Source organism: Notechis scutatus, chromosome 2, assembly GCF_049901735.1.
Source record: "Notechis scutatus isolate UNSWTSFEM ecotype Mainland chromosome 2, rNotScu1.2, whole genome shotgun sequence".
NCBI classification, from domain to species: Eukaryota; Metazoa; Chordata; class Lepidosauria; order Squamata; family Elapidae; genus Notechis; species Notechis scutatus.
Window position 1 is genome coordinate 123,524,059 of NC_142010.1, and position 25,038 is coordinate 123,549,096.

Sequence of the window (25,038 nt, forward strand, 5' to 3'; positions counted from 1 at the left end):
CGACCGTCGTCCAGGAGCACCCTGTAGGACTTAGGCCCCGTTATAGCCACGACTTGCCCTGGCACCCATAAGGGATGGCCAGAGTAATTCCTGGCATAGACCAGGTCCTGCAGGGCGAACTCCCTGGCCTGGCTGTCAGATGCCAAAGGGGTAACTGGGGTGTAATGGGGGTGCAGCCTATCCAGGGTGGTTCTAAGGCGTCTGCCCATTAGGAGCTCTGCAGGGGATTTATTGGTGGTGGTACAGGGGGTTGTGTGCTGGGTCAGTAGGTACCTGGAAAGTTTGGAGTGCCAGTCAATTGGGCCAAACATTTCCAGGGCCTCCCTTACTGACCTGACTGCCCTTTCAGCCATCCCGTTACTAGCAGGGTGAAAGGGGGCTGTGAGGGCGTGCCTGATGCCCAGGTTGGCTGCAAAGACCTCAAATTCGCAAGAGGTGAACTGGGGGCCATTGTCAGATACAATGGTGTCTGGGAGGCCATGGGTGACAAATACTCTGGTTAGGGCTTTTGTGATAGCAAGAGTGGTTGTGGAGGGCAGCAGGGCCAGGTCAATCCACTTTGAGAACAAATCCACAATGACTAGGAAAGTTCGTCTGTGCGCAGGGCCTGCCAAATCAATGTGCAGCTGGGACCAATGGGCCCCAGCGTCTTCCCACCTGGTAGAAGTAGATGATGGTGGAGCTGGCCTGGTAGCCTGGCAGGGTTGGCGCGTGCTTACCCAGCTGGAGATCTGGCCATCCATGCCTGGCCACCATACGTAGTTGCGGGCCAGAGCCTTCATCCTGATGATGCCTGGATGGCCTTCGTGCAGGACCTTTAAGACTGGCCCTTGTAGTTTAGCAGGGATGACCACCCTTGTCCCCCACAGCAAACAACCCTGTAGGGATGACAGCTCTTGCTGGCGAGTCTTGAAAGGCAGGAATTCAGGGGTGTAATGAATTGCTGGCCACCCTCTCCCCACCCAGTCCAGAACTTGGGCGATTACCTTGTCCCTTGAGGAGTGAGCAGCAATGTCAAGGGCAGTAATAGGCAGGTTGAGATCGTTGACCTCGAAGATAGCGTGGATGGGTGCAGGGTCTTCAACCGGAACAGGCAGAGGGCAACGACTGAGGGCATCAGCGTGGCACAGGTTCTTCCCCGGGTGATGAATCAGCGTGTAAGAATAAGCAGCCAGGAATAGGGTCCATCTGGTCATCCTTGGGGATAGAACCTGAGGGGTTTGTTTGTCCCCAGACAAAAGGCCTAACAGTGGCTTGTGATCTGTTATTTGTTCGAAGTGGTGCCCATATAGAAATTCATGAAATTTTTTAACAGCAGCAACTGCAGCCAAAGCCTCTTTGTCAATTTGGCTGTAGTTTCGTTCTGCTGAAGAGAAGGTTCTTGAGAAAAAGGCAATTGGTGCCTCGAAGCCATTGGGCAGCCTGTGGCTCAGAATAGCCCCTACACCAAAGGGGGAAGCGTCTGCAGCCAGGACTAAAGGTAGCTGCTGATTGAATTGAATTAATACTGCATTGGATGTGAGCAAGGACTTGACGGATTGGAAGGCATGGGCTTCCCTTGGTCCCCAATGCCAGGGGGATTGTTTGTCCAAAAGTCTGTGCAGAGGTTCTGCTATGGAGGCTTTATGTGGAAGGAATGCAGCGTAGAAATTTAGTAGCCTTAAGAAGGCTTGAAGCTCAGTTTTGTTGGAAGGTGTGGGTGCCTTGTGGATAGCCCTGACTTTGGACTCAATTGGGTGTATACCGGAGGTGTCAATTCTATAACCTAAAAAGTCCACTTGCTTAGTGTCAATGGTGCACTTGTCCCTTTTAAGTTTAAGGCCATGCTGTCTGAAATGCTCAAGGACTGCTCTAACTCTATGTATTAGTTGTGGCTTGTCCATGGCTGAAAGCAAAATGTCGTCAAAATAGGGGACTACGCCTGGGAGTCCTTGGAGAAGCCTTTCCATTAGAGACTGAAAAATCCCAGGGGCTACTTGCACTTAAATGCGCCCCTATGGGTGACTATGGTTTGTAATTCTGCAGTTTGGTCATCTACAGGGAACTGTTGGTAGGCCTGTGACATATCCAATTTTGCGAAAATAGTCCCAGGCTCGAAGGAATGTAAAAGATGTTGAATGACAGGGACAGGGTAGGCTCTGATTTGTAGGAACCTATTCAGGGACGTCTTGTAATCAGCACAGATTCTCACGCTGCCATCTTTCTTAAGCGGGGTGACTATGGGGGTCTCCCATTTCGCAAAATCTACTGGTTCTAATACCCCTTGCTTTAGTAATTTATTTAGCTCCATATCTAATTTTGGGCGAATAGCAAAGGGTACCCTATGAGGTTTAAGATGGATGGGAGTTGCCTGTGGGTCTACACTGAATGAAATAGGGGTACCAGAGTAACACCCTAAATCTTTGCTGAATACATCAGAATAGTCTCTGAATAGGGTATCTACTTCAGAGGTTGAAACAGTGTGAATACCGGTTATGCTGAGACCAGGAGCAGGGAACCAGTCTAATCCTAGCAAACTAGGGAGGGCACCATCTACCACTACTAAAGGCAAGTGGCCTTTGAAGTTGTTGAATTGGATTAAAAACTTGCCTTTCCCGAGGACTGGGATGGTCCTGCCTTGGTAATCATGCAGAGTCAGGTGGCAGTTCAGGAGCTTCTTCTTAGACATCGTTGGAAGTATCTTCTTTAGAGTTTCCCAGGAGATGATGGAAAGTGCAGAGCCCGTGTCAACTTCCATCTTGCAGGGCTTACCTTCTAAAAAGACAAAAATACTTATTTTGTTAGAGCCTGTGGTAGTGTGATCTGAGTGGTAGCAGGTATAGCAGTCCTCAACTTGCCTTTGGAAAATAGGAGTAGGCTGAGGTCTTTGTGGAAAAGTTTTCCCAGCTTGGCAAACCCTAACTAGGTGGCCCTTTTTCTGACAGTTCAGGCAAATGGCATTCCTGAACCTGCAGGATGCCCTGAGATGGGTTACCCCACAGCTTAGGCAAATGGGTTGCTGCCTGGGGGGTAAAGTTGGTTTTTTGTCTTGGTCCTTCTAGAGGGGGCTTCTGTTGTTTGAGGCGGTTTACCTCGATTGGGTCCTCAGAGTTCTCATCTAGGGAGACTTCATCAAAATGAATAGTTGAGCTGCCTTGTCTAATGGGGTTCCCCTGTAATTCTGCTGCTGATAGAGCAGATAGCTCAGCAGCTTGTGCTTCCTCGATGGCTACAGCTAGGGTTAAGTCTTTTTTGGCTAGCAATCGTCTTTGAAGTCTCAGGTCCTTGACCCCACAGACAATTTGATCTAGGAGCATATCCTCTAGGTCAGTGGCCCCCAACCGTTTTTGTGCCATGGAACCGGCATCACAAAATGATCCGTGGCCCGGTACTGGCATCAGCACGCATGACAAGGCAAGGTGAGCCAAGCGACCGGCCAGCCAGCCATCCCCCGCTTCTCCCCGCCACCTTGAACTCCTCCTTTGTACCTTTTTTGTGCTTTTTTGTGCTTTCTTAAGCTCCTCTGCCATCGGGACGGCTCTTCGTTCAAAGCCGCCCCCCCCTTCGATGAAACTAAGGAACGAGGATTCCTTCAGGACCCAAACGCTGCTTTCCAACCAGAAAAGCTCACCTGGAAGCACTTTATCGTCGAAACAGGCATGATATTCCCTCTGAAAAAAAAATCTGAAAAGTAGCCAGGGGTGCAGGGGTTGCCTAAGCACCCGCTAAGCATCCGATCAGCTCCCGCCCTGACCTCAACTAACACCCCCTTTCTCTCTTTCCTCTCCCCCCACCTCCCTCCAGGTCTTCCCCAGTGACCCTCCCTGCACAGAAGCCTCAGCTGGTGCTTTCGGGCTCTTCCTCGCCCCCTGCATGAGATCCTCCGAGCTGCAGGCTAAAGGCGGCAGGGCTCTTCCAGGCTGATCGCGCAGGCACCTGGCAGCTGGGGGCAGGCATGATATTCCCCTCTGAAAAAAAATTGGGTCTGGCCAAAAGAGACCCCGCGCGGCACGCCAAGAAATCGCACACACAACACCAACGCTACACACCCTTCCTTTCCAGCCGGTCAGGTGTGGATCATCTCCGGAGCTGGGCAGCCGCTTCCCTGGTGGCGGGGCCGAGGCCGCCACCTGGGGAGCACCTGCTGCTTTCCCTCGCCAGGGTCGGGCGGTGGTGTGTTGCCCTGCGCTACGTGGCCCCCGCCTGGCAGCGCGCTTCTCGGCACGAGGCAGATGGGTTGCCCAAGGAGCCTGGCCAGCCAGGTGAGGGGAAGGCAGCGAGGGTCCTCCCAGGCTGGGGTGGAAAACTCACCTGGCAAGGGGCTGGGAAAGCCTGCGAGCGGAGGACCAAGCGCACTGGGAGGCAGAGATTCATCCGAGGCCGTCAGACGGAGAGAGGGCTGGTCTGTGGCTGCCCAGCTCCCTTTTCCTGCCGCTCAGCAGCCTCCACTCGCACTGCCTGGGCTCCGCTCAGGTGTCCAGCTGGGGCTGTCAGGAGTTGCTACCGCCGGTGTGGCTCCAGTCCCGCGTTGCCTCAGGAAGGGAAGGGCAAAACCAGGAGCCACTGCACCTGAGCCTCCGGTGCCGTTGCAAAGCGCCGCCGCAGCTCTTCCTTTTTGCCTTTCCCTTCCCGAGGCAACGCAGGACTGGAGCCGCGCCGGGCAATAGCAACTCCTGACTCAGGGGGCCTCTGAGGGGAGGGGAAGGAGGAGAAGAAAGTGGGGGAAGGGGGGCGGGGCTGATTCCCCCCAAAAATCAGAATTCCAAAGAATATCATGTCTGTTGAAACAAGATGGCGGCGCCCAGCAAACCGGCGGCCCAGTAGAAAATGATCCACGTACTGGTACCGGTCCGGGGCCCAGTGGTTGGGGACCCCTGCTCTAGGTAATCCCTGAAGCCACATTGTAGGGCAGCTGACCTTAAGGCTGCCACATACTCACTGACTCCCCTTCAGACTGCATTCTCCTCCTGAAAGCGTGTCTCCTAGCAATTTGGGATGGCTTAGGGGAGTAGTGACTGGAGAGGATCTCCTGTAACTCCTCCCAGGGGACAGCCCTAACAGAACGCGGAGCGACCAGCGCCGTGGCAGTGTCAAAAACCGCGACTCTGCAGAAGCTTAGGAAATAGGATTTTTTCCTATGATCTGTGGCGTCCGTGAGGTCTATCATGTCCAGGAAGCAGATGAAGCGATTTCTATACGATTCCCACGTCTCGGCTGTCGGCTTGAAGGGTGGGAAAGCAGGATTCGAAGACATCGTGTGGTGGCAGCGTCTATCTCCTCTGCTGGGGAGGTTTAAACTTCGCGCTCTCAGAAGTGTCAGCGGCTGCGCCTGTCAGGTGGTGTCAGTCTCCTCAGCTGGGGAGGTTTGAACTTCGCGCTCGCAGAGAGCGTCTGCGGCTGTGACTAATCAGTTCTCGGTGGCTTCGGCTCTTTTTGTAGTGACTGAGCTCAGCTGTTTTATGTCCAGTCGCCTCTTATTTGTATCCCACCTTCGTCGCCAGTGTTGTAGAGCGGCGGTAGATACGAGGCAGACACAGAGCTAACAGCGGAAAGGCTTTATTCGGTGAATAAAGGGTTGCCGCGGCTGCCGGGGCTAACAGGCAGATCAGCTGGTGGCAACAGCTGATGCCGTTTGACAGCTCCTTTTATAGCCAGCTGTCAAACGGCATCAACCAATGGGAGCGATCGGTGCTCTCGCCAGAAACGCGGACCAGATTGGGAACTGTCGTCAGTTCAGTTAATACAACAGATATATTGATGAAATAGGAAGTAAGGTATAACTCCACTGATTATTTATCCTTCAGACCAGGCAATATCAAAATACTGTAAGGTACTTTTTGATACATGAAGTATGCACATTATAATCAGAATGTCATCATTCCATGTAGCAAGCACAGAAGTGAATGATATGAGGATGCTTCAAAGAAGGCTATGTCCGAGTGACCAGATGGTCAGACAACAATCAGTGATTGTTCTAGCATAGGACCTTTCTTAGTTTAAGGCTTTGATGTCTCAGAAGCTGCACCTGTATACATGAGGAAATGATAGTACAGGCAGGCTGCTCAGAAGTCAGAAATCAATTCAAGAGACCCTATTTAGATTGCTATTCCAGAAAGATGTCAGAAATCTGTTTGGATATATTTAAAAGAATGGCACGTTTCAATTTCCATTTCATTAACCTCTCATTTTTTTTCATAAAACATGAAAGCAATACAAAAACAAATATTTTCCTCGCAATTGCAAAATGTTCATTTGCAGTACAGATCAGTATGCACCATTTTAAGCAGACAGCATTCCCTGCAGAAATGGCAGGGAAGGATCAGTTTCCATATATTTTAAGTTTTAAAAACATTAAGAACTTTGCAGAAAGCCTTTAAAAAGTGACTTAGGCATTTTACAGTAATCCTTAAATCTTTCCAATTTGATTTTCTGGAAGACGGTTTTCACACTATATCATGTTATTAATTAATTCAAACCAGTTGCCTGTTCCAAAGAAAGGCTGTATTGCTCAAGATTGAAGCAGGGTTCTGCTGTATGAATACTTACACCACTTATACCTGCTTGATTTAGGCCTTGCTTGAGAACCAATTTGCTTTTCTCCCCCTGTGCATGCACTACCTATGGCTTTCTCGATCCGTTCCCTTGAGATGATGCCTCCCCGTAATTTTGAAACTAACTTAGCTCCTTGTCTAAGTGCACATTTTATCATGAAAGATTTTTCTTCTCAAGAGACTCATAGGAAGTTGGGACCAAAATGTTCAAGATTTAACAGCAGAGCCTCTACTGAATAATCCATGCTTTACTTCTTCACCCAGTGCTAATCATATACGGCAATGCAAACTATATGGAACTAAAACATCTGCAACAGATAATCTGGGACAACAAAAAATGGGGTGGGAGTGGGCAGAGATTCACATGGTTCCAGTCCTACAGCTGTTGCGGAAGTCATTAAAAACATGGGTGTGTTCCCATCCCTGGGTTAGCATGGATGCCAAGTCTGTTAGGTTTTGCAGATTTGGATCTTTCTCTCTTCCAGAAGCATATGTGTGTTTTAATTATTTTGTTTTCTGTTTCTTTGTCTCTACTGTAACCTCCCCTAGGAACTTGTGGAAGTTGTGTGGTCTCCAAATGGAATAAGTAAATAAACAGGCTCAAGTGGCTTGTTTAAAGATCTGCTGGGAAAAATGCCAGTGATGGTGAAACATCCTCATTTCTGGAAAGTTCACTGGAACACACTGAACATTAGCATTAGAGAGGCTATCAGGTGCTTCAACTCTTGCCGCAATACTTCAAAAGTTATCACTTATGACCTTATTTGCCTATCTCAATCCAATAAAGAAATTAAATCACCAAAAACCATAGAGTTGAGCAAGATAGCAATGAAGATTCTCATACATCTAGGTAGAGTTGTCTGGAAGTTGAGTCATGGCAACCAGATTTCTTTTCTTGTTGGTTCAAAACATTTTTGCTATTTATCCAAGGAGAACTGAAGAAGCTACTTGGACAAGTAGCAAAACATTTTGAGCCAACAAGAAAAGAAGTCTAGTGCCATGACTCAACTTCCAGATGATTGACCTTATGGATTAATTTTTGCAAGACCACTGTGAATGAACCTCTATAGATGCCCAGTATTATTACTTTAATTAAAGGGATTCCAGATACTAAATCTGTTAAAATTTAGTCTGTGTTATCATCAATGGAACAAAACCAGTATCTTTCTATGGATAATTTTAAGACCATAAACTGAGCTCTAAATCTCAAAAGCATGTAAAACAATTGGAATAAGATCCCCTCTCTACACAGTACTAAAACCTTTGATCATAGCTATTTAGTTTCTTGAGCTACTGTGCTTTTATAAATGCACTCATTTTTTAGTTCCAAAGGTAAAACTCAGGTACTAGTAAAGTCTAGATCAGAGTTCAGGTAGATGCAAAATATAACTAAATGAATCAAGATGTTTTAGCAAGACTCCATCAATTGAAGAACTCTTAAGTATCTCAGTCCTTTGTAATTCTTCACCCAAGGCTTCCCATAGTCTGGTGGCTGAAGGTTAACTCAGCCTTCCATCCTTCCAAGGTCAGTAAAATGTGGACACAGATTGTTGGAGGCAATATGCTGACTCTGCAAACTGCTTATAGAGGGCTGTAAAGCACAATCAGGCAGTGTATAATTTCAAGTGCTATTGCTATCCTCTTCTTGCCACCTCTCATAGAAATTTACTTTTAAGTAACACCAACTTGGCCTGGACTTTTATAGAAAAAAAAGGGAAGAGATGAAATGCAAGAATGAAAGGAATCAAATGGCTCAGACAGCCCAACTGTCTTTAATTGTTCTATCAGATATGTACCAACCTTTAACATCTGTCTGTCTATATCTGACTAACAGAATACTGAACTTACTTTTCTGGTTAATCCAGTTAAGGTCTTTATTATTTTTTAAAATGACCTTGGAGTTCTACAGCACAAGCTATTCTAAAAACAAAGTAGAAATGACAATGCTTGATGTATTTCTTATACTCTAACTGCAAACATATAAAAGAAAATAACAGCATGGTACTGTAATAGCGGATCATATCAAAAAGCAATAAAATATCTTATGGTAGGGATTTCATGATTAAAAGGGTATTTTTGCCTATACCAATTCATGGCCATAGGAGCAGCATAAATCCAGCATTATCCCTTTCATATCTGGAAAAACACCTGGAGATTTATGCTATCCTTTCTCCTGAGGTCAGTAGCCAAGAAAGCAGCAGCTTTTTCTTCTGTTACAGCTATACTAGCTCTCGTAATCTGCCCCTTTCCAAATATGTGTGGTAGAAGAATCCTATTTAATTGTGTCCATTTTAAGAACATTTTTTGAAGTGTCAGAGATGTGACAAAGAATGTATGTGAAATGCTGACTTTTCATACCAAATCAGTAAATGAGAACTCAGCCTGAGAAAGACCTGGCATAACATAAGAAGATGGTTTGATAGTATCCACTATCAAACTGCAACTGTTACCTCAAGAAAATATTTCATGGAGGATGACATGTTACACAGAGTGTTTTTTGTTTCCAGTCATTATTTCTATTGGTAAATTAACATCCAGAACATTGTGAAATTTTATAATGCAATAATAAATGGCAGGAAGTGCATGAGATACCAAAACCTACAAAAATTGCTGTGTTGTAATGATTACAGCTTTGGAATAAAATTTAAGGATGTGTTTTATTCAACCCACAGATAAAGAGCTCACTGGAAGTTCACTGGATGACTTTTGGCTCCAGTGTGGAGAATTAAACAATGCGGTTAGGGGTCACAATGTCTCCCCAGGGCAGAAAGCACTGCAGTGGAGAGAAGCAGCATTCCACCACAGCGCTTTCCAGATGGGACTTAGAGGAAAGCGGTGGCTCAGGGCTGCTAAATTTCACTTTGCTGTGCTCTCCCAGCAAGAGCAGCAGCCGAGAGAAGCGGCTGCCAACCTGGAGAGCCCATGGAGTGGCTCCGTGAGCGACTGAGGCTCGCCCAACACCAAGGGCTGGAAGAAGCGACTGCAAGATCTGAGACACGCCGGAGGTTCAACCCGGCTGCTTCTCTCCACTGCAGTGCTTTCCGGATAGGACTTCCCTCTGCCCACGCCGCCCCCCCCCCCACCCCCGTGCCTGTGCTGCCCCCCACCACAGCCTTTGGTCGAGCACAACAGGCCCCAGGCCAGATAAATTGCTTCAGCCCGGGGAGGGCATAATTTGAGGGAAGAGCCCGGTCTGAAAGAAGTGATTGCTGTACTCTACTGTTTAGGGAAATGTGTACTTCATACAGGAAACATAATTTGATTGCTTTTGAGCTTTCTTCATTTTCAGTAGGGTTTGAGAAGTGTTATTTGCTTCTCTGGCTCAGGCTCTGACAAATATTGATCCCACTTCTGATGAACAAAATAAAAAGTTTTCTATGCTTTCTTCTGTTTCTCAGTATTGCTAACAATATGAAGAAGCGGCATCTCTCCCCCTCAAAAAATTCATTTTTTCTCTCTGCACTGTTGATATTTCTGTGTTCCGTTTTTCACTGTTGCAAGCTTAAAAATGTAGGATAAAGGAGAGAAAGAGGCCTAGATATTTGGAGTGCAGCAATTTATTTGCCATATAAACCTTTGAGTATACTGTATATATCATATTTATCAGAATTAAGGCACTTACATATTTTAGTCTGAAAAATATATCTGTACACATTTAGGAGAGCAGATCTAAAAGTATATATTTGAAAGTATTATGTATACTTTAATTTACATCCACAATAAAAGGTGAAATTTATGTTCCTGAAACATAAAACAATACAGAAAAAGTCATTTTCTTCTTGGTTGAAATTTTCCGGAACTGTAAATTTTCTAGATGTGGCTAATATAAGGGTTAGTCATAATGCCTTTTCTTTAAAGACTTCCATTCTAAGTAGCAGATTATAAGCCCCATTATCTAGAGAATATTCTCTCTTCTAGATCAAGGAATCGGTGCTTGTGTCATTACTGTTCTTTTTTTTAAAAAAATGTGTTGACGACTTAGAGATCACCTTCTTGAAGTTTCTTCCAATCAAAAGTTGTATTCGGAGCCAAATCAAAATAATCTCGCTCTTGCTCTTTGCAAAGTTCTAGGAAAACCTACATAAAGCAGACAATGTTTAATAAGTTAGTCAATGATGGGTGAATGGTATAAGAGATAACAGTTGCCTAATATTTATCTTTCCTAGGAAAATATTAGTTTTAGTTCTTTTTGTAAAAGAAGGATCTTTTGGATGATGTAGCTGCATCATAAACATCGTTAGTACTCTGAAATATTTTCAGCCCTTTCTCAGTAAGATGAAGTGCCATCCTATCACTAGAGCGGGGAGGAAAGGCATATCGCAGGTCCCATCCCAAACAAGATACATCTGGTGCTAGAAGAAGGGCCTTCTCTGTGGTGGCTCCCTCCCTCTGGAACATCATCCCTTCAAAAAGTAGACTGGCCCCCACTCTGACACTCTTTCAGAAGGCACTGAAGACATGGTTCTTCCAGCGGGCCTGGGGAACCCAGAATGGGATGGAGCTCATTAAATGGCTGGTATGAGTACATGTTGTCAACAAGGTGGGAGGATGGGGATTATTATTTTATTATTTTTATTATTTATTATTATTTCTTGTATATTGTGTTTTTAATCTCCTGTAAACTTCCTTGAGTCACTGTGAATGAGTAGATGGCAATATAATTTAAAAATAAATAAATAGGTAAATCAAGGGGCCTGTCATCCAGCACTATATCATCAGTCGGTTTATCTTGTCTATCCATATGGTTTTCTTGATAAAATACATGAGTGATTCCCCATTGCCCACTAAGAAGCAGTAGGAAGCAGATCTGCTTCCAAACATCTTTCTAGGTCACTATGGCCAGATATAGGGGGCTGCTTTGGAATGCCTTCATGCCTTGAGCAACTCTATGGAGAACACAGGGTCACTCCATAGTAGAACATATATTCTACTAGTGTTCTTCACTTGGACCCCTCCCAGGAGCACCCTTCTGCCATGATAAGGCTGTAAGATCTGGGGGGGAGGGAGGGAATCCCCACAAATTCTATCAGATAAGGGTATTATTTAAAGGGATTACCTGTTCCAAAGTGTTCAAAGAAAAGCTGTACTCCTCGAGATTCAACAGTTGTTTCACTATGTAGGGGGGGAAAAGTAGGCTTGGTTGATTTAGGCTTGCATGGAACATTTTTGCTTGTCTTCTGTGCATAGCATATTCATTCCTTACTCAACACCCATATAGCAACTACATAATCACTACTAGTGACAATCAGGCTAAAGATTAGAACTGTGCATACTTTGATTTGGAACATCTGCCTTAGACCTCACACAACTAGGAACACCCAACTCTGTGCTATTCATTAAAGCAGCCTGGCTTCTTAAGTCTGAAAAAATGCTGTGTCTGATTAAGCATCACATGAATGAGTCGACTCTTTAAAGTAGCAGCATCCTTTTTTCAGACTTGTGCAGCTCCCTGAAAATAATGGGTTGTTTTAACGCATTGCAGGGAGCTGCTTTCCTTGTAAGGCCCAGTTTGCAAAACATTGCAAAAGAGTAATGGTACTTTAAAATATGATTGGGCTGCTGTAGCATTACTTTGCAAGGTTTCATTTCTCTGTCTATTCATTTGTCTTAAACATAATCGTAACATAAACATAATCAATAAATCTAGTCATCCTAAAGGCAAGTTACCAAATAAAGTGAACTGTAAGAGTGTATGATTCCCCTCAGGGTAAGGGGTATTCCCTAGAATGAACCGCATAGTAGAAACCACATAGTAGCAAAATAGCATAAGATGTCAACAAGGAATGATAAAACATCATGTTAATAAGAAGTGAACCTGGGAGTTTATAGCTACATTTACCTCAGCAATAAGGACAGAACACCCATATAGAGAGATTCAGTTTCCTAAAAGTTCCAGTTTCAAATCTCTGAAAGGTGGCCCTTCTACTAATGGTGGTCTGTACTGTGTTTATTCACCTTCCTGATTTGCTCCTATTGACTTTTGAAAACTCGCTGAAGGACTGAATTTCTGAAGTAAGATCTGTCACGCAGATCTATTGCTATCATTCCTCTGGACTAAAAAATAACTCCAGAAATTTGCAGATGTATTCCTGTTGACTAAAATTACCACTAGGGAGGGAGATTTGGGCTTGTAATGAAAACTTGCACCTGGTTTGGGAAATCCTACTCTAAGCTGCACAAACTGAAAGGTGCTGCAGTAAACAAAATATTTCAGCTGACCTCTGACACATTGTACTCAGTTTGCTTCTGTCCTCAAGAAAACTACACACAGTTCAACATGTATATGTTTTCTGGCACATGGACTAGGAGTCATTTATTTCTCTCAGAGTTACCTTGGTTGTTCAAAGAGAGACAGGTTTCCATTGAGTAAATCATATAAGAAGATGGGAAGTTTGGGTGGAAAAAATATATGGTTTTTTAAAAATATTATCATCTCTTCTTAATTTTCCATCAGTTTAAACAAATATCATATTCCCGAATGGTGGATGATACCGGAATTCATAAATAAGGAGAAAAATAACTAGTTCCTGACTTTGATCATGAATGGTGAACTTAGACCTGCAGTTCTGGACTGCTTCTTAAGTAATTACAGGTCATCCTCGAGTTACAACCATTTGTTTAGTGACCATTTGAAGTTACAATGGCATTGCAAAAAATGTGACTTATGAATGTTTTTCACCCTTCGGACCATTGCAGCATCTTCATGGTCACATGATGAAAATTCAGACATTGACAACTGCCATGTATTTATGATGATTGCAAATAAACAAATTCAAATTTCACACTGTTGATGGATGTCCAGAAATACTAAAGATTTTTTAAAAAATACCTGGTAGGTGAGAAAATTATTTTCCTTCATGCAAGGAAAGGATCAGATGATGCCATCTAATTTGAAGTTTATGTTTTCACATTTCATAATACTTTGAGACTTACCTTTTTCTAGCATGGAAAAAGCTTTAGAGAGAGGTGGTGCATCTTCCATTGGAATCTTGTAGACCAACAAAGTGGATATCCTAAAAATAGGTGAAACCATAAATATCCTAAGGGGAGGAGAAATAATAATGCCACCTCCGGGGTTGCTTGTTCCAACTTGAGTCAGCCCATTCAAACTGATCTTCCTTGGCAAAATTATTGGTGGTTCCCCACTTTCTGGAAATGAGAGGGGTTGAGTCTATTAAAAAGTGTGTCTTTGTGTGGGCCTCAATATTATGGAATAGCCTGTCCCTGGAAACCACTTTAGCTTTTTCAGTGATAATGGGGAAATATCACACTGGAGGAGGTTGATTAATTAAGACCCAATCCCACCTTCCCCCCATCCAGCTGCATTCTTCTCCATCTTGTAACTACTTTGATTGTACTTTCATTTTATCCCTGATGTTTTTAATGTTTTGATGCTGTAAGATGCCAAGAGTGGCTTTAAAACAAGATGGTGGCAAATAAATTTAATAATCAATAAAAATTAAAACTTTCTAGAAGGCAATTAAAACCAAGATACTATACAATAATAAACAATAATCTGCATCACTGATAATTCTGACCTATTGACTATTGGGCAGAGCGACCCAATTTGTATATATAGAAACTTTAAAAATAAAGGTGCAGTTTGTTCAGGGAGGAGTAACAAAGATTTTATTTATTTGTATCCCACCTTTTTAATTTTAACAAATAACTCAAGGTGTTGAACATAACCAACACACTTTCCTCCTCCTATTTTCCCCACAAAAACAGTGAGGTAGGTTGGGCTGAAAATGAGCGATTGGCCCAAAGTCACCCAGCTGGCACTTATGGCTAAGGCAGGACTAGAACTCAGTCTTCGACTTTCTAGCCTGAAGACCAAACTGGCTTTCCACAGTATATTGTACATCTCCATCTTTACCACAATATGGCAATTAATTTTGAGAAGCAACTACATCTACCAGGCAAAACATACAGCATGACCATCTGGATCAAGGAAATGACTTTGTCCTCAGAAGCAAAATCTTCCTAATAGGAGATTAATTTTTTTAGAAGAGGAATTTTATTCTTCAGTTAAACCATCCCAAAAGCACAAGGATTTCCATTTGAAACAATTTTAAGCATTCAGTCCAGTTGTAGATAAATGTTGCTGTTACCTTTCTTGACGAGCTGCTTGTGGAATCTGAGTATTCACAAGATCTCCTTGTTCTACCCCCTTTACTTTTATTTGCAGCAAATAATTTTTTCCAAATTTGCTTTTCAGGTACTGAATTGAACCCAGACACCTGCCAAAACAAAATATCAGCATACAATGTATGGCATCACATTGTTATTGGGTAGCACTATTCTGATCCATGCCCCCACAGGCTGATTTTAAAAGATATCAGGCCATTGAACTTCCAATGGCATTGCTAAATTCATGTAGAGAGGAGAAAGGATTAAGTGCATGGGAGTACAAGGAACATGGGATCTTGTGCTCTTCTGTAACCACTGATGATGATACGTAGTTTGGTAATGAAATATCTGCAAGAAAACAATAAAGCTCATAGAGCATCAAAAACCCTTCAGTTCAAACCTGAACTACAAATATTCTCTTCTATCAGATCTTCTATCATTTGAGCTGTCAGGCAACAATTGCAACTGGAGAGAGGCTGGGAGAGATGCCTTTAAGTCATACCCTATTTTCCATTGCATTCTCACGTGCCTCAATCCATGTTATATCTGATATTTGGAATCCTGTTATATTTTGATATGTTTTTTCCTTACCTTTTCAATCCAATTCACATCTAAGAACTCTCTGTTTTGAGTGACGTGGACTAAATAAGTCTGAGCAGCTTGCCTTGCAAATTTACAGGAATTTCCTAGCTAAAAGATGGTTTGCTGAAAGTTGACAGGCTGGGATTCACTCATAATGCTAAAACTAGTAAGAACATTCTGAAGCCCCCATTATTATGTGGAAGTGAGAATTAAGAATGTCAAGAGAGATATTCCAGTAAGTTGAATGTACTGTAGTTTAAGAAATGTAAGTTGAAAAAAAATGAGGATTTAAAATGAAACAGATTGAATATATATTTTACTACTAATCATATATGACAAAAGGATATAAACCAACATTATAAACACATTTTTCTGCAGTTATAAATCTGCAGAATAACAACAGAATGCTCCTGTGTGAAGCAATGGCAGCTGCAAGAAATTTTTCAAGAAGTTGGAGATATTAAGATTTCATTACGATGACATAAAACAAATAAAAACCTGATTGGAACATGTGCAACGTAACCCGTATAAGTAGCCTCATAGTGAGATAGCTGGCAAATAAATTTAACAAACAAATAAGCATGTGGAGGGGTTATAACGGTGGGATCCACATTGTACAAATAAGAGATGGGAGGAATATGTGGAGTAGGGGCTCTAGTTTCTCCAGATCACAGTAACAGGTTTGCTCTGCAAAAACAGAGCAAAACACCTTCTCTCCAATATCACAAAGGACAAGCGATGAAAGCAGGCCAAAGAAAGAGACTCTACTGTGTGTAGGATAGATAGCACAACATAAGTAATTTGATGGAGAGAAGGGTTTCCTGTTTATATCCCTCCAGTATTAATTATCTAGATGACTTTGATCTATTTGTAAAGTTATACTGAACATAGGGTGCTGGATTATGACTCTTAATAGTCTCGTACCCAACAGAGCTTGACACTAGGAGTTGCATTGGCATAGATCATTGTGGATTCTAGTTTTCCTAGAAAAAGAAAAAGTGTCAAAAAGATTTATGATGGATAGAGAATCACTGGAAAGATGAAGCTTAAGCCAGATATAGAGCTGATTTTCACATTCCAGCAGGATCATCCCAGTTTCAAAATTGATTGTTAAGGTTGAAGAGCAACACAAAACACAAAACAGCACCCTTAGGAATGTAGACTGGCTTTAGCACTATTGTTAGCCTCATCAGAAATAGATTAAATTTGTTCACACCAGATACCAAAAAGTTAAAATTCTATACTAAGGTATTTGAAAGATGATACTTGGACTATAATGTTATTGTTTATCTGCCACTAAAGTTCGTATTGTTCAAGTTCTTTTCCGTAACAACAAATCCCATTATTTTGGTTTTGGTGTAGTTTTGTGTATCTTAACTTCCTACAATGTATCACTAGGGCTTAAAGATTTTTTCTAAGACCAATGTGGGTCAAAGAAAAAACAGTCACATCATCAGCATAAAAAAGGACTCCTAAATTGTCCACCATAAAGAAGGTAGAATTCTTTTTAGTTGTAGTATACACAATTTAGCTACCTAAATATTAAGTGGGAAAGGGGCTAGAAAGAGCCTTATTTCTTTCTTTTTTTCCTAAATGGGGATATCAGCAGATAGTTGTCACAACAAATTTAACTTTCATAACTCATTTTGGGGCAACATTCCAATTAAGCAAACTAACATCTGTTCTTCACTTGAAGTTTGTTTTTGATTAATCAGCAAAATAGGAGAAGAGTATCCATCAGACCCCACAGCAAGAGGTCATCTGTGATAACATATTCTATGTACACTGCTGCACTTTCCACTAACTACAACTTCTGAGTAATCTTCAAAGTTAACATCAGAGGACACATACAGTAAAGTCTGTATCCTTTTTTCATGCAGAAATTATTTGCATATGAGAATCAGTGCACATAGAAGGTTTCTCCTATAAAAATAATAATAATAATAAGTCTTTATTGATTAGCCCTTGGGCCATATCAAAGTACAAAGTTCCAGCAACAATTTGTTACTAAAATTTAATAAAAGCAATTCAAAATGAAACTTGATAAAATACAATTTAAAATGGAATCTAGACAAAATACGATTTAAGATGAAATAGTAATAAAATATAAATATAAATTACTAAGTGCATTACCATAACTCTCTTCAAAGTAATGCTTAAAAGTGTTGTGGCATTCAAGAACTCCATTATTGCTTACTCTGTTTCAGAGTTTGAACTTCATCCATCATAACCAAGAAGAGAAAAAGTACAAGAAAGTCATATGTGCTCAACAAAGAAAGCATGCACTGGAAAACCTACCTGAGCTGTCCAGACACCATGATAGCTACTCCGTCGCACACTGCCTCTGCTTCCTCCATGTGGTGAGTGATCAAAATGGCACCTTCATCCTTGTTCTGCAGCATGGTGTGAATTGCTCTCCGAAAGAAACCATTCAGCTGATGAAAATGAAGGAAACCTGAATTCTGCTATGATTCAGCTTTAATTGATGAGTGGAACATCCTAGCCAGAACACTAGAATGCCTGAATCTAATCCCAATAAATCTAAATGAGCATAATATAAAGAGGTATAAAGAGATGGATGAGAAATCAGAACAAGTGCCTCAGCTTGTGCATCACTCTTATGGAATATGGTAAAACTTGCTTCTTTTCCTTATTGGTTAGATTGTGTATTTTTAAAACAGGCAAGATTAAGATTAATGCATTTTAGTCAGTACTTCATGGATGTATCAGGAACATGAACAAAGCAGCACTAGATCCATAGGATATGTAACTATTCCTAGCTCTTAAAATAATTTCAAATGCAATTGGAAAGAGTCACGCAAGTATGCAAGTATGATAGTCAGCGTAGAAAGTTGGTAAATAAATAAACTAAAATTAGTATCAGGTCTGTGCTATTCCTGGAGACTCTCTAGATTTAAGGACCTCTGAAAGAGACATTTTCTTCAAATGGAATGGTGAAGATAGACAAATAGCTAATTGTCTTATCTCCTTCCATTTCACTGGCATGATATCAATGGGCATTTCATAAATCTCAAGATTGGCTGGTTATATTTTATTTTATTATTTTATATTTTATTTTATTTTATATGACTTGGCAGTTTCAATGAGAAATAGCCTAATGCATTTCCATTGGAAAAGGAGGACACTGAAAGCCTTGCAACAATCTCTTTTAATCCCTGGAATCATGAATAAATACAAGACAGCTGGGTGTCTCTAGAAAGCCTGAGATTCATCACAAACACAGATACAAAAATAACATTTTCTAGCAGCACACTAAGAAGCTACAAGAGGTATGAGTGGAAATCACATCCCCATGGAATTTTGTCAAAAACTTTTCATTAATTCAAACAATACATACTTGATTGTTGAGATATAAAATATAAGAGTTTGGCAATGCATTTTTAGTACAACTGTAAGTGTGCAAACCTACTCCTAAAAGTTCAATGCACAGGTCACTTACCACACTTGGTGTTTTCCTTTGGGATCCAGGCCAGTGGTTGGTTCATCTAGTAGCCACACGGTAGGATTACTCCACATGCTCAGAGCAAAGCACAACTGAAATGCGGGAAATTATATTAAACCCTCAATTATCAGGAAAGTTATTCAATTACAGCAAGTCTCTTGGGGCAAATTAGTGCAGGCTTAATTTATAATTCCATAGAGCTTCCAGCTATTGCAGCCCACCAACAAAACATGAAAATGCAGCCTTTACAAACTGAACTGCATAATGTAAATCAGGACATTAAAAACCACTATCCAATTATTCTTAACCATGTACAGTTTTGTTCTATATGGTTGTCTATGTGCTCAGATTTTTAAGGTGTCTTATTTAAGAATCTTAATATACTACATGATTCCTACAGCAATATAACAGAATTTCAGAAAACGGTGGAGGAATGCAATGAATCACAATGCTATGTAAAGAAATAAGTCAGTTTAGAGGTTTTTGGGCTTGAGTACTCGGGAACACGCTAGTGTGTCATTCTTTAGCATGGTCTCCTTTCCTTTAGTCAGGCGAAAGAGCGACATATTTTTTAAGCAAGGAGCACATCATACTAATTCTAGTTATGCATGGTGTTGCCAGCATAAAATGCAGATATCCATGGTGTCCTAGCATGGCTCCTCGTGCCAAAGGGCCTCCTCCCTTATCTTCAGCCCCGTCTCTTTTTTTCTCAACTTCATTTTTTTATTTTAAGGAAATACTTTCAGAGAGCAGACAAGCTGGACAAAAACTGCATTGAGGGAGAAGTTTAAAAGGAGGAATGTCAATGCACAGCTGGATATGGTATCACAAGACCTGTAGCTAAAATATAGACAATCACAGAGCTTACTTTTCGACTTAATCCGGCAGATAATGTCTTAGTTGTCTTTTTAAAATGCTCTTCGAGGACTAGAACTCGAGCTATTCTGAAAAAAGCGGAAATTTTGCTGTTTTAATCTCTATGTGAGGCTCTTTGTATGACAATTGCAAAACACAGCACACTGCAATAAAATAACAGGAATGGATATGTATGTATGTATGTATGTATGTATGTATGTTATTCAGATACGTAAAAATACCTGTTGTTTGCTAATTACTCAGAAAGCAATTTCATACTTTCCAGAGTATTGTTAATTTCAGACATGCAGCCTGAGAAATTCAACTCCTAAGAAAGAAAAATCTTGAGAAATAAATTTTATAATAAAAACAATATCTTGGGCTCTCAGTACCGATTAATGGCCATTGTAGCATCATCCTTCCTGATCCCTTTTATGGCTGCAAAAATCTCCAAATGTTCTTTCATGGTCAGGTTGGACCAGAGCGGATTCTCCTGAGGACAGTAGCCAAGAGCAGCATTTTCCTCTGTCGTAGCTCCTTTGATCTGCACCTGTTCCAAATAGGTAGCATAAGGATCTCATTTGCTTTTGTCCAATGTAAGAATATACTTTGAAATATCAAAAAGGTGACAAGGAGCATTTCTGATCAACAAGGACTTTCATTTATATTAAATCAGTAAGTTTATTAAAGCTCTTGATATAGTCCAAGAAGGAAGAGGAGATCTAGCATAATATATGAATAATGCAGAAGCAGGCAATATGGCAGATCATAAGGACTGTGGATAACTAAGTTGCAATGAAGGCAACATAGGAAGCTCCGCAGAAAGTTTTCCCTCCAATTATTACTCCTGTGATAAATTAATAGATAGATTTTTTTCAATGGGTCTGCCTTTTCTTTGTCTATTCTCTGATAAATTACAGTAATATTATTTAAAGCAATTATATTGCTATTGCCTTCCTAAACTGGATCACCAGTGTTACCATACAATAATAAATAACATAAATATAATATGCTTTTCTTTCTAAAGTAAAAGTTACACATACCTGCTCAGCAGTTGGATCTACATCTCCCATTATCATGCTAATTGTTATACTTTTACCAGCACCATTTGGTCCCAGAAGACCTAATATTTCTCCTGCAAAGAAACTATTGCTATTAAAATATAGCTTAAAAATGTATTATATATGCTGCTTTAAGGAATCTCAGTTATTTTTTTTTATTTTCCTAAGAAGTAGGGTTCAAAGCAAAGAGGCATGGCCTTCTCTCATCAAATGGCTGCTAATTATTAAGTTAAATACATTTGAGGGATGTGTTACCTTTTTTAACACAAAAAGAAACATTTTTGGTAGCCAATTTTCTCTTCTGCTGCCTTTTGAAACATGAAGTAGAACAAGCCTTCCCATATCTGTACTCTTTGCACAAGTTGTGGACAATGATAACTGGTTTCTAAATAAAGAGAAGGAGAGAGACAGAAAGACATTTATATGTGTGTGTGTGTGTGTATGTGTGTATACATATATACATGTATATGTATGTATATATGTGTGTGTATGTGTATATACACACAGAGTGTATATATAATACACACAAACACACATACAGATATATATCTATCATTTGTTTATTTAAAAAGACAAAGAAAAATGATGGCCAGAAAGAGAGAAAGGGAATACTATGTGCAATCAAGACAGTATTGTACATTGATTAACATGTTTGATATTTATTGGTTTTTAATCATTGCCAAGCTGTTCACAAGAAATTGGCATGGAAAGATAGGTGTCCAAGGGACACATAAGTTCTTGAGTTATGACCATAATTGAGCCTGAAATTATGGATGTAAATTGTGCTGGTCATTAAGCCATTACCATGTGAACACACCCAATTTTAATACCTTTTTTGCAGTGGTCATTAAGTGAATGCAACTATTATTAAAGGAACACAATAATCATTAAGAACAACCAGTTTCTTCAATTAGCTGCTCTCTTTTTTTTGTGCAAGAATCTGGAAGAAAACACTGGAAAACGGCCAAAACTGCTGAAAATTGCAATCATGGGACGCTGTAAATGGCCATAAATGAGGAATCAATTGCCAACTGCCCCAAATGGAATCACATGACCATTGGGGGTGTGACTCTCAAAGCTCCAGAACCAGGTCATCAGTAAAAGGCTATGGAGATTCTCAGTCATCCAAGTCATGGTTATCCCAAAGGCGCTTTTTCAAAAAGCAACTGGACTTTCTGGTTTTTCTTTGAAGACGTTTTGTTTCTCATCCAATAAGCTTCTTCAGCTCTGACTGGATGGTGGGGAATGAAAGGATTTATATTCCTTGCAGATAGCTGGTCATTTGTATTCTTTTAGAGTCATTGAGGCCACTTGGAGGTTTATCTATGTCCTCAGGATCACCTGAGTAGTGCAAATAGGTCATGAGTAGCTCTTTGTCATAATTCCGAATGGTTAAGCAATGGCTCCTTGTCCTTCATGATACAAAACCTGAAACTTTGCTACTTGCATCAGAAATAGAAGCCTAAGCACCAAGCAGTCGAGTAGGCATCATCCACCCACGTGTAATTTTTTAAACCATAATTTTGATTTATTTTTTGTATAGTTTTTTTTATTTTTTATATAAATATATATATAAGTATTGAATACATGAACAGTGTGAAATATGGATATTGTCCATTTTGATACCAAGTCATCATAATAGTAACCATTTTAGTAGTCTTAATTACGTTAATCATAGTCACATCATTATGATAACATGGATTGTACATTATGATTGTAGATAATACAAACATTTTTCAGCTTTTGATCCTTTCATGAACATACTAATCTAAAAATATTATATAAGAATTTGCATAATAATATTTTCCCCTACTAATTTCTACCTATTCTAAATCTTAATAGCTCAAATCTTATATTAATACGTATTTTATTTCTGTCCATCATCTTCTGTTTATTTTAATACTTCCATTCTTGTTAAGTTTTGGCATGTTTTCATACTCCTCCCTTGGGATTTTATATTAATAAAATTAATCATATTCACATCATTGTAATAACATAACTCTTACAATTAAAGTTGTTAACATTAGTATTTGCTCCACCATGTATATAATCCTTCATCATTTAATTATTCAGTATTTTAATACACAATACTAATGACCATAATAATCTTGTTTAAGTGTACATACTGTAATACAACCCTCTTTCAACTTCTGGTCCTTTCATCTACATACTAATTTTAAAGTATTATAGCAAAGTATGCATAATAATATTTTTCCTCTTTCTAATTTCTACCTCTATTCTAAATCTTAATGACATAAATCTTACATTAGTAGATATTCTATTTCCATCCATCATCTCTCACTCATTTTAATATTTCAATCCTTATTGATTTTTTGGCATGTTTTCCATACTCCTGCCTTGGGATTTTGTATCTCCATGCATCATTTGATCTAAATGTTTCTTCTTTCTCTACCTCTCACTGCCAGACCTTCCCTACATCTATCAGTGTCTCTATCCTCACTTCAAAAATGTGTTTCTTTTTATCCAGTTCAATTTTTTAATCTCTTAATCTATAATCTGCTTCATCTATTTCATCCATTTTAATTATCTCTTCCTTCTCCTTGTCTTTTGGATTCTTTGGTTCCTTTATCTGCTCTATCCTTTCCTCTGTTTTTTCTCTTCTATTTCCTGGATTTCCTCTTCATTTTTTGTTATCATTTGCTGAGCATTTTCTGGTCTCACAACTGTAGAGTTGTAATTGCAGGAATGTTCTTATCTTGGTTGGCAAACCTCAGGTAATGAATGTTTACAAAGCAAATACAACTCAAGCAAACAAAGTCACTAATGTTAAGGAGAATTAGATTACCAATAAAATATTTAAATCCAGTCTTTCTGTATTTTAAAATTTTTATATTCTCACTTAGCGTTCACTTTCTTTCTGGTCTGTAATTTTTCTCTACATATCTGTTCGCCGCTTTTTTACATTTTAGAGAGTCTATCTTTTTCAGAGTTTCTTTTCTTTGGGGTTTAATCTCTAGTGTAGAAGTTGAACATCACCTTACCCAGTTCCAGTCGAGTTATGGTTTTGGTAGGTTGGGCTATGGTTTCTTTTTGCGTGAAGACCAATGCAAAGAATGTGTTAAGCAGTTCTACTTTCTCTCTGTTGCCTGTTACTTCCTTGCTGTCTTCTCTCTTTAGTGGGCCGATTGTTTCCTTGATTTTTTTCTTGTTATTTATATGTTGGAAGAAACTTTTTTTTATTATCTTTGACTTTTGTTGCAAGTCTTTGTTCTGAGCCTTTGCTTTCCTGACTTCGTCTTTGCAGATTCTGGCTATCTGCTGATATTCTGCCTTAGTTGTGTGTCCCTCTTTCCATTTTTTGTACTTGTCCTTTTTGTCTTTCAATTTGTCAGAGAGATCTTTCTGCAGCCATTTTGGTTTCTTCTTGGATTTCTTGTTTTTCTTTCTCAGTTGTATTGTGCTGGTCTGGGCTTTTATGATCGTACTTTTCAGAGTTTCCCAAGATTCTTGAATTATTTTCCCCTTTAGGATTTTCATCCAAGGAATCTTTCTCTCTGAGTTTATTAAAATCAGCTATTTTAAAATCCAAGGCGCTGGTATCATTACGTTCTATTGCTTGTGTTTGCATTATGTTGAATTCTAGTATGACATGGTCACTCTCACCCAAGGTTCCTGTGGTTTCAACTCCCTCTATCACTTCTTCTCTGTTTGTAAGAATTAAGTCCAGTATGGTTGTCTTTAAATTTACCCTTCAAAATAGTTTTAATGCCAATATGTTTGTTTACTGACTATTCAAAGTTACAACAGCATTGAAAAAAGTGACTTATGACCGTATTTCACATGAAGGTTGTAGCATCCCCTCAAATGTGGCTCAGGAAAGAGTTGAAAGACACAGAGAAAAGCACAGTTTACGTATTGTGCTACTTTGGAGTACCATAACTCAGTCTCGCCCGAGTTTTATTACAAATGACTTTGATGTTGGGGGTGGGGGATGGGGGGGAATCTCCATTAGCTTTTTATTCTTCTTTTCCTGTTTTTGGAGGTAAAACTACTGAACTGTTCATTCAATTCAGAAGACACACAAAGGGTTTCTGATGAATGATTTCTCTTCAAAAAGGGACGTCAAGAAGAGAAGGAACAGAAAAAGAATTTAAATGGGGTTATGAACTTCACAGTTTTGCTGTACTGGCTGAAAGGTCATGCAAAAAGAATGTTCTGTCCAGAACACCAGTTCCCTAGTGCACATACATGAACAAACCAGTGTTTCTTCAGTTGTCCTTGGATAACACATTCATTCTTGAAAAACTGCATTTATTTTTAGTGGAAAGCAAAAATCCCCCAAAAAGTCATAAGGGATTTGTTCATTTCTTAAGTTACTCAGAAGAGGAACAATTTCTAATATTATATAAAATTGGCTCTTGCTACTGAATTTTCCACAGCTACATAAAGTCTGAGC

At 40.2% G+C, this 25,038-nt stretch overlaps 1 protein-coding gene and 1 long non-coding RNA gene across 3 annotated transcripts; one reads left to right on the plus strand and one right to left on the minus strand.

The window, feature by feature from the left end:
* Positions 1-10,074: 10,074 nt before the first annotated feature.
* On the minus strand, positions 10,075-20,956 carry LOC113428080 (ABC-type organic anion transporter ABCA8A-like). Its single transcript, XM_087956060.1, is given in 9 exon segments — positions 10,075-10,607; positions 11,587-11,642; positions 13,464-13,543; positions 17,541-17,677; positions 18,699-18,797; positions 19,574-19,649; positions 19,953-20,110; positions 20,604-20,695; positions 20,877-20,956. Coding segments are annotated over 8 exon segments (741 nt in total). The 5' UTR covers positions 20,640-20,695; positions 20,877-20,956; the 3' UTR covers positions 10,075-10,508.
* LOC148132223 (uncharacterized) lies at positions 10,790-19,959 on the plus strand. 2 transcript variants are annotated; one of them, XR_015747735.1, is made up of 3 exons: positions 10,790-11,046; positions 17,450-17,872; positions 19,439-19,959. It is a non-coding gene; the product is annotated as an uncharacterized LOC148132223 (long non-coding RNA). The 2 variants fall into 2 exon arrangements; XR_015747734.1 differs by having other exon boundaries at positions 10,792-11,046; positions 17,450-17,602.
* Positions 20,957-25,038: the final 4,082 nt, after the last annotated feature.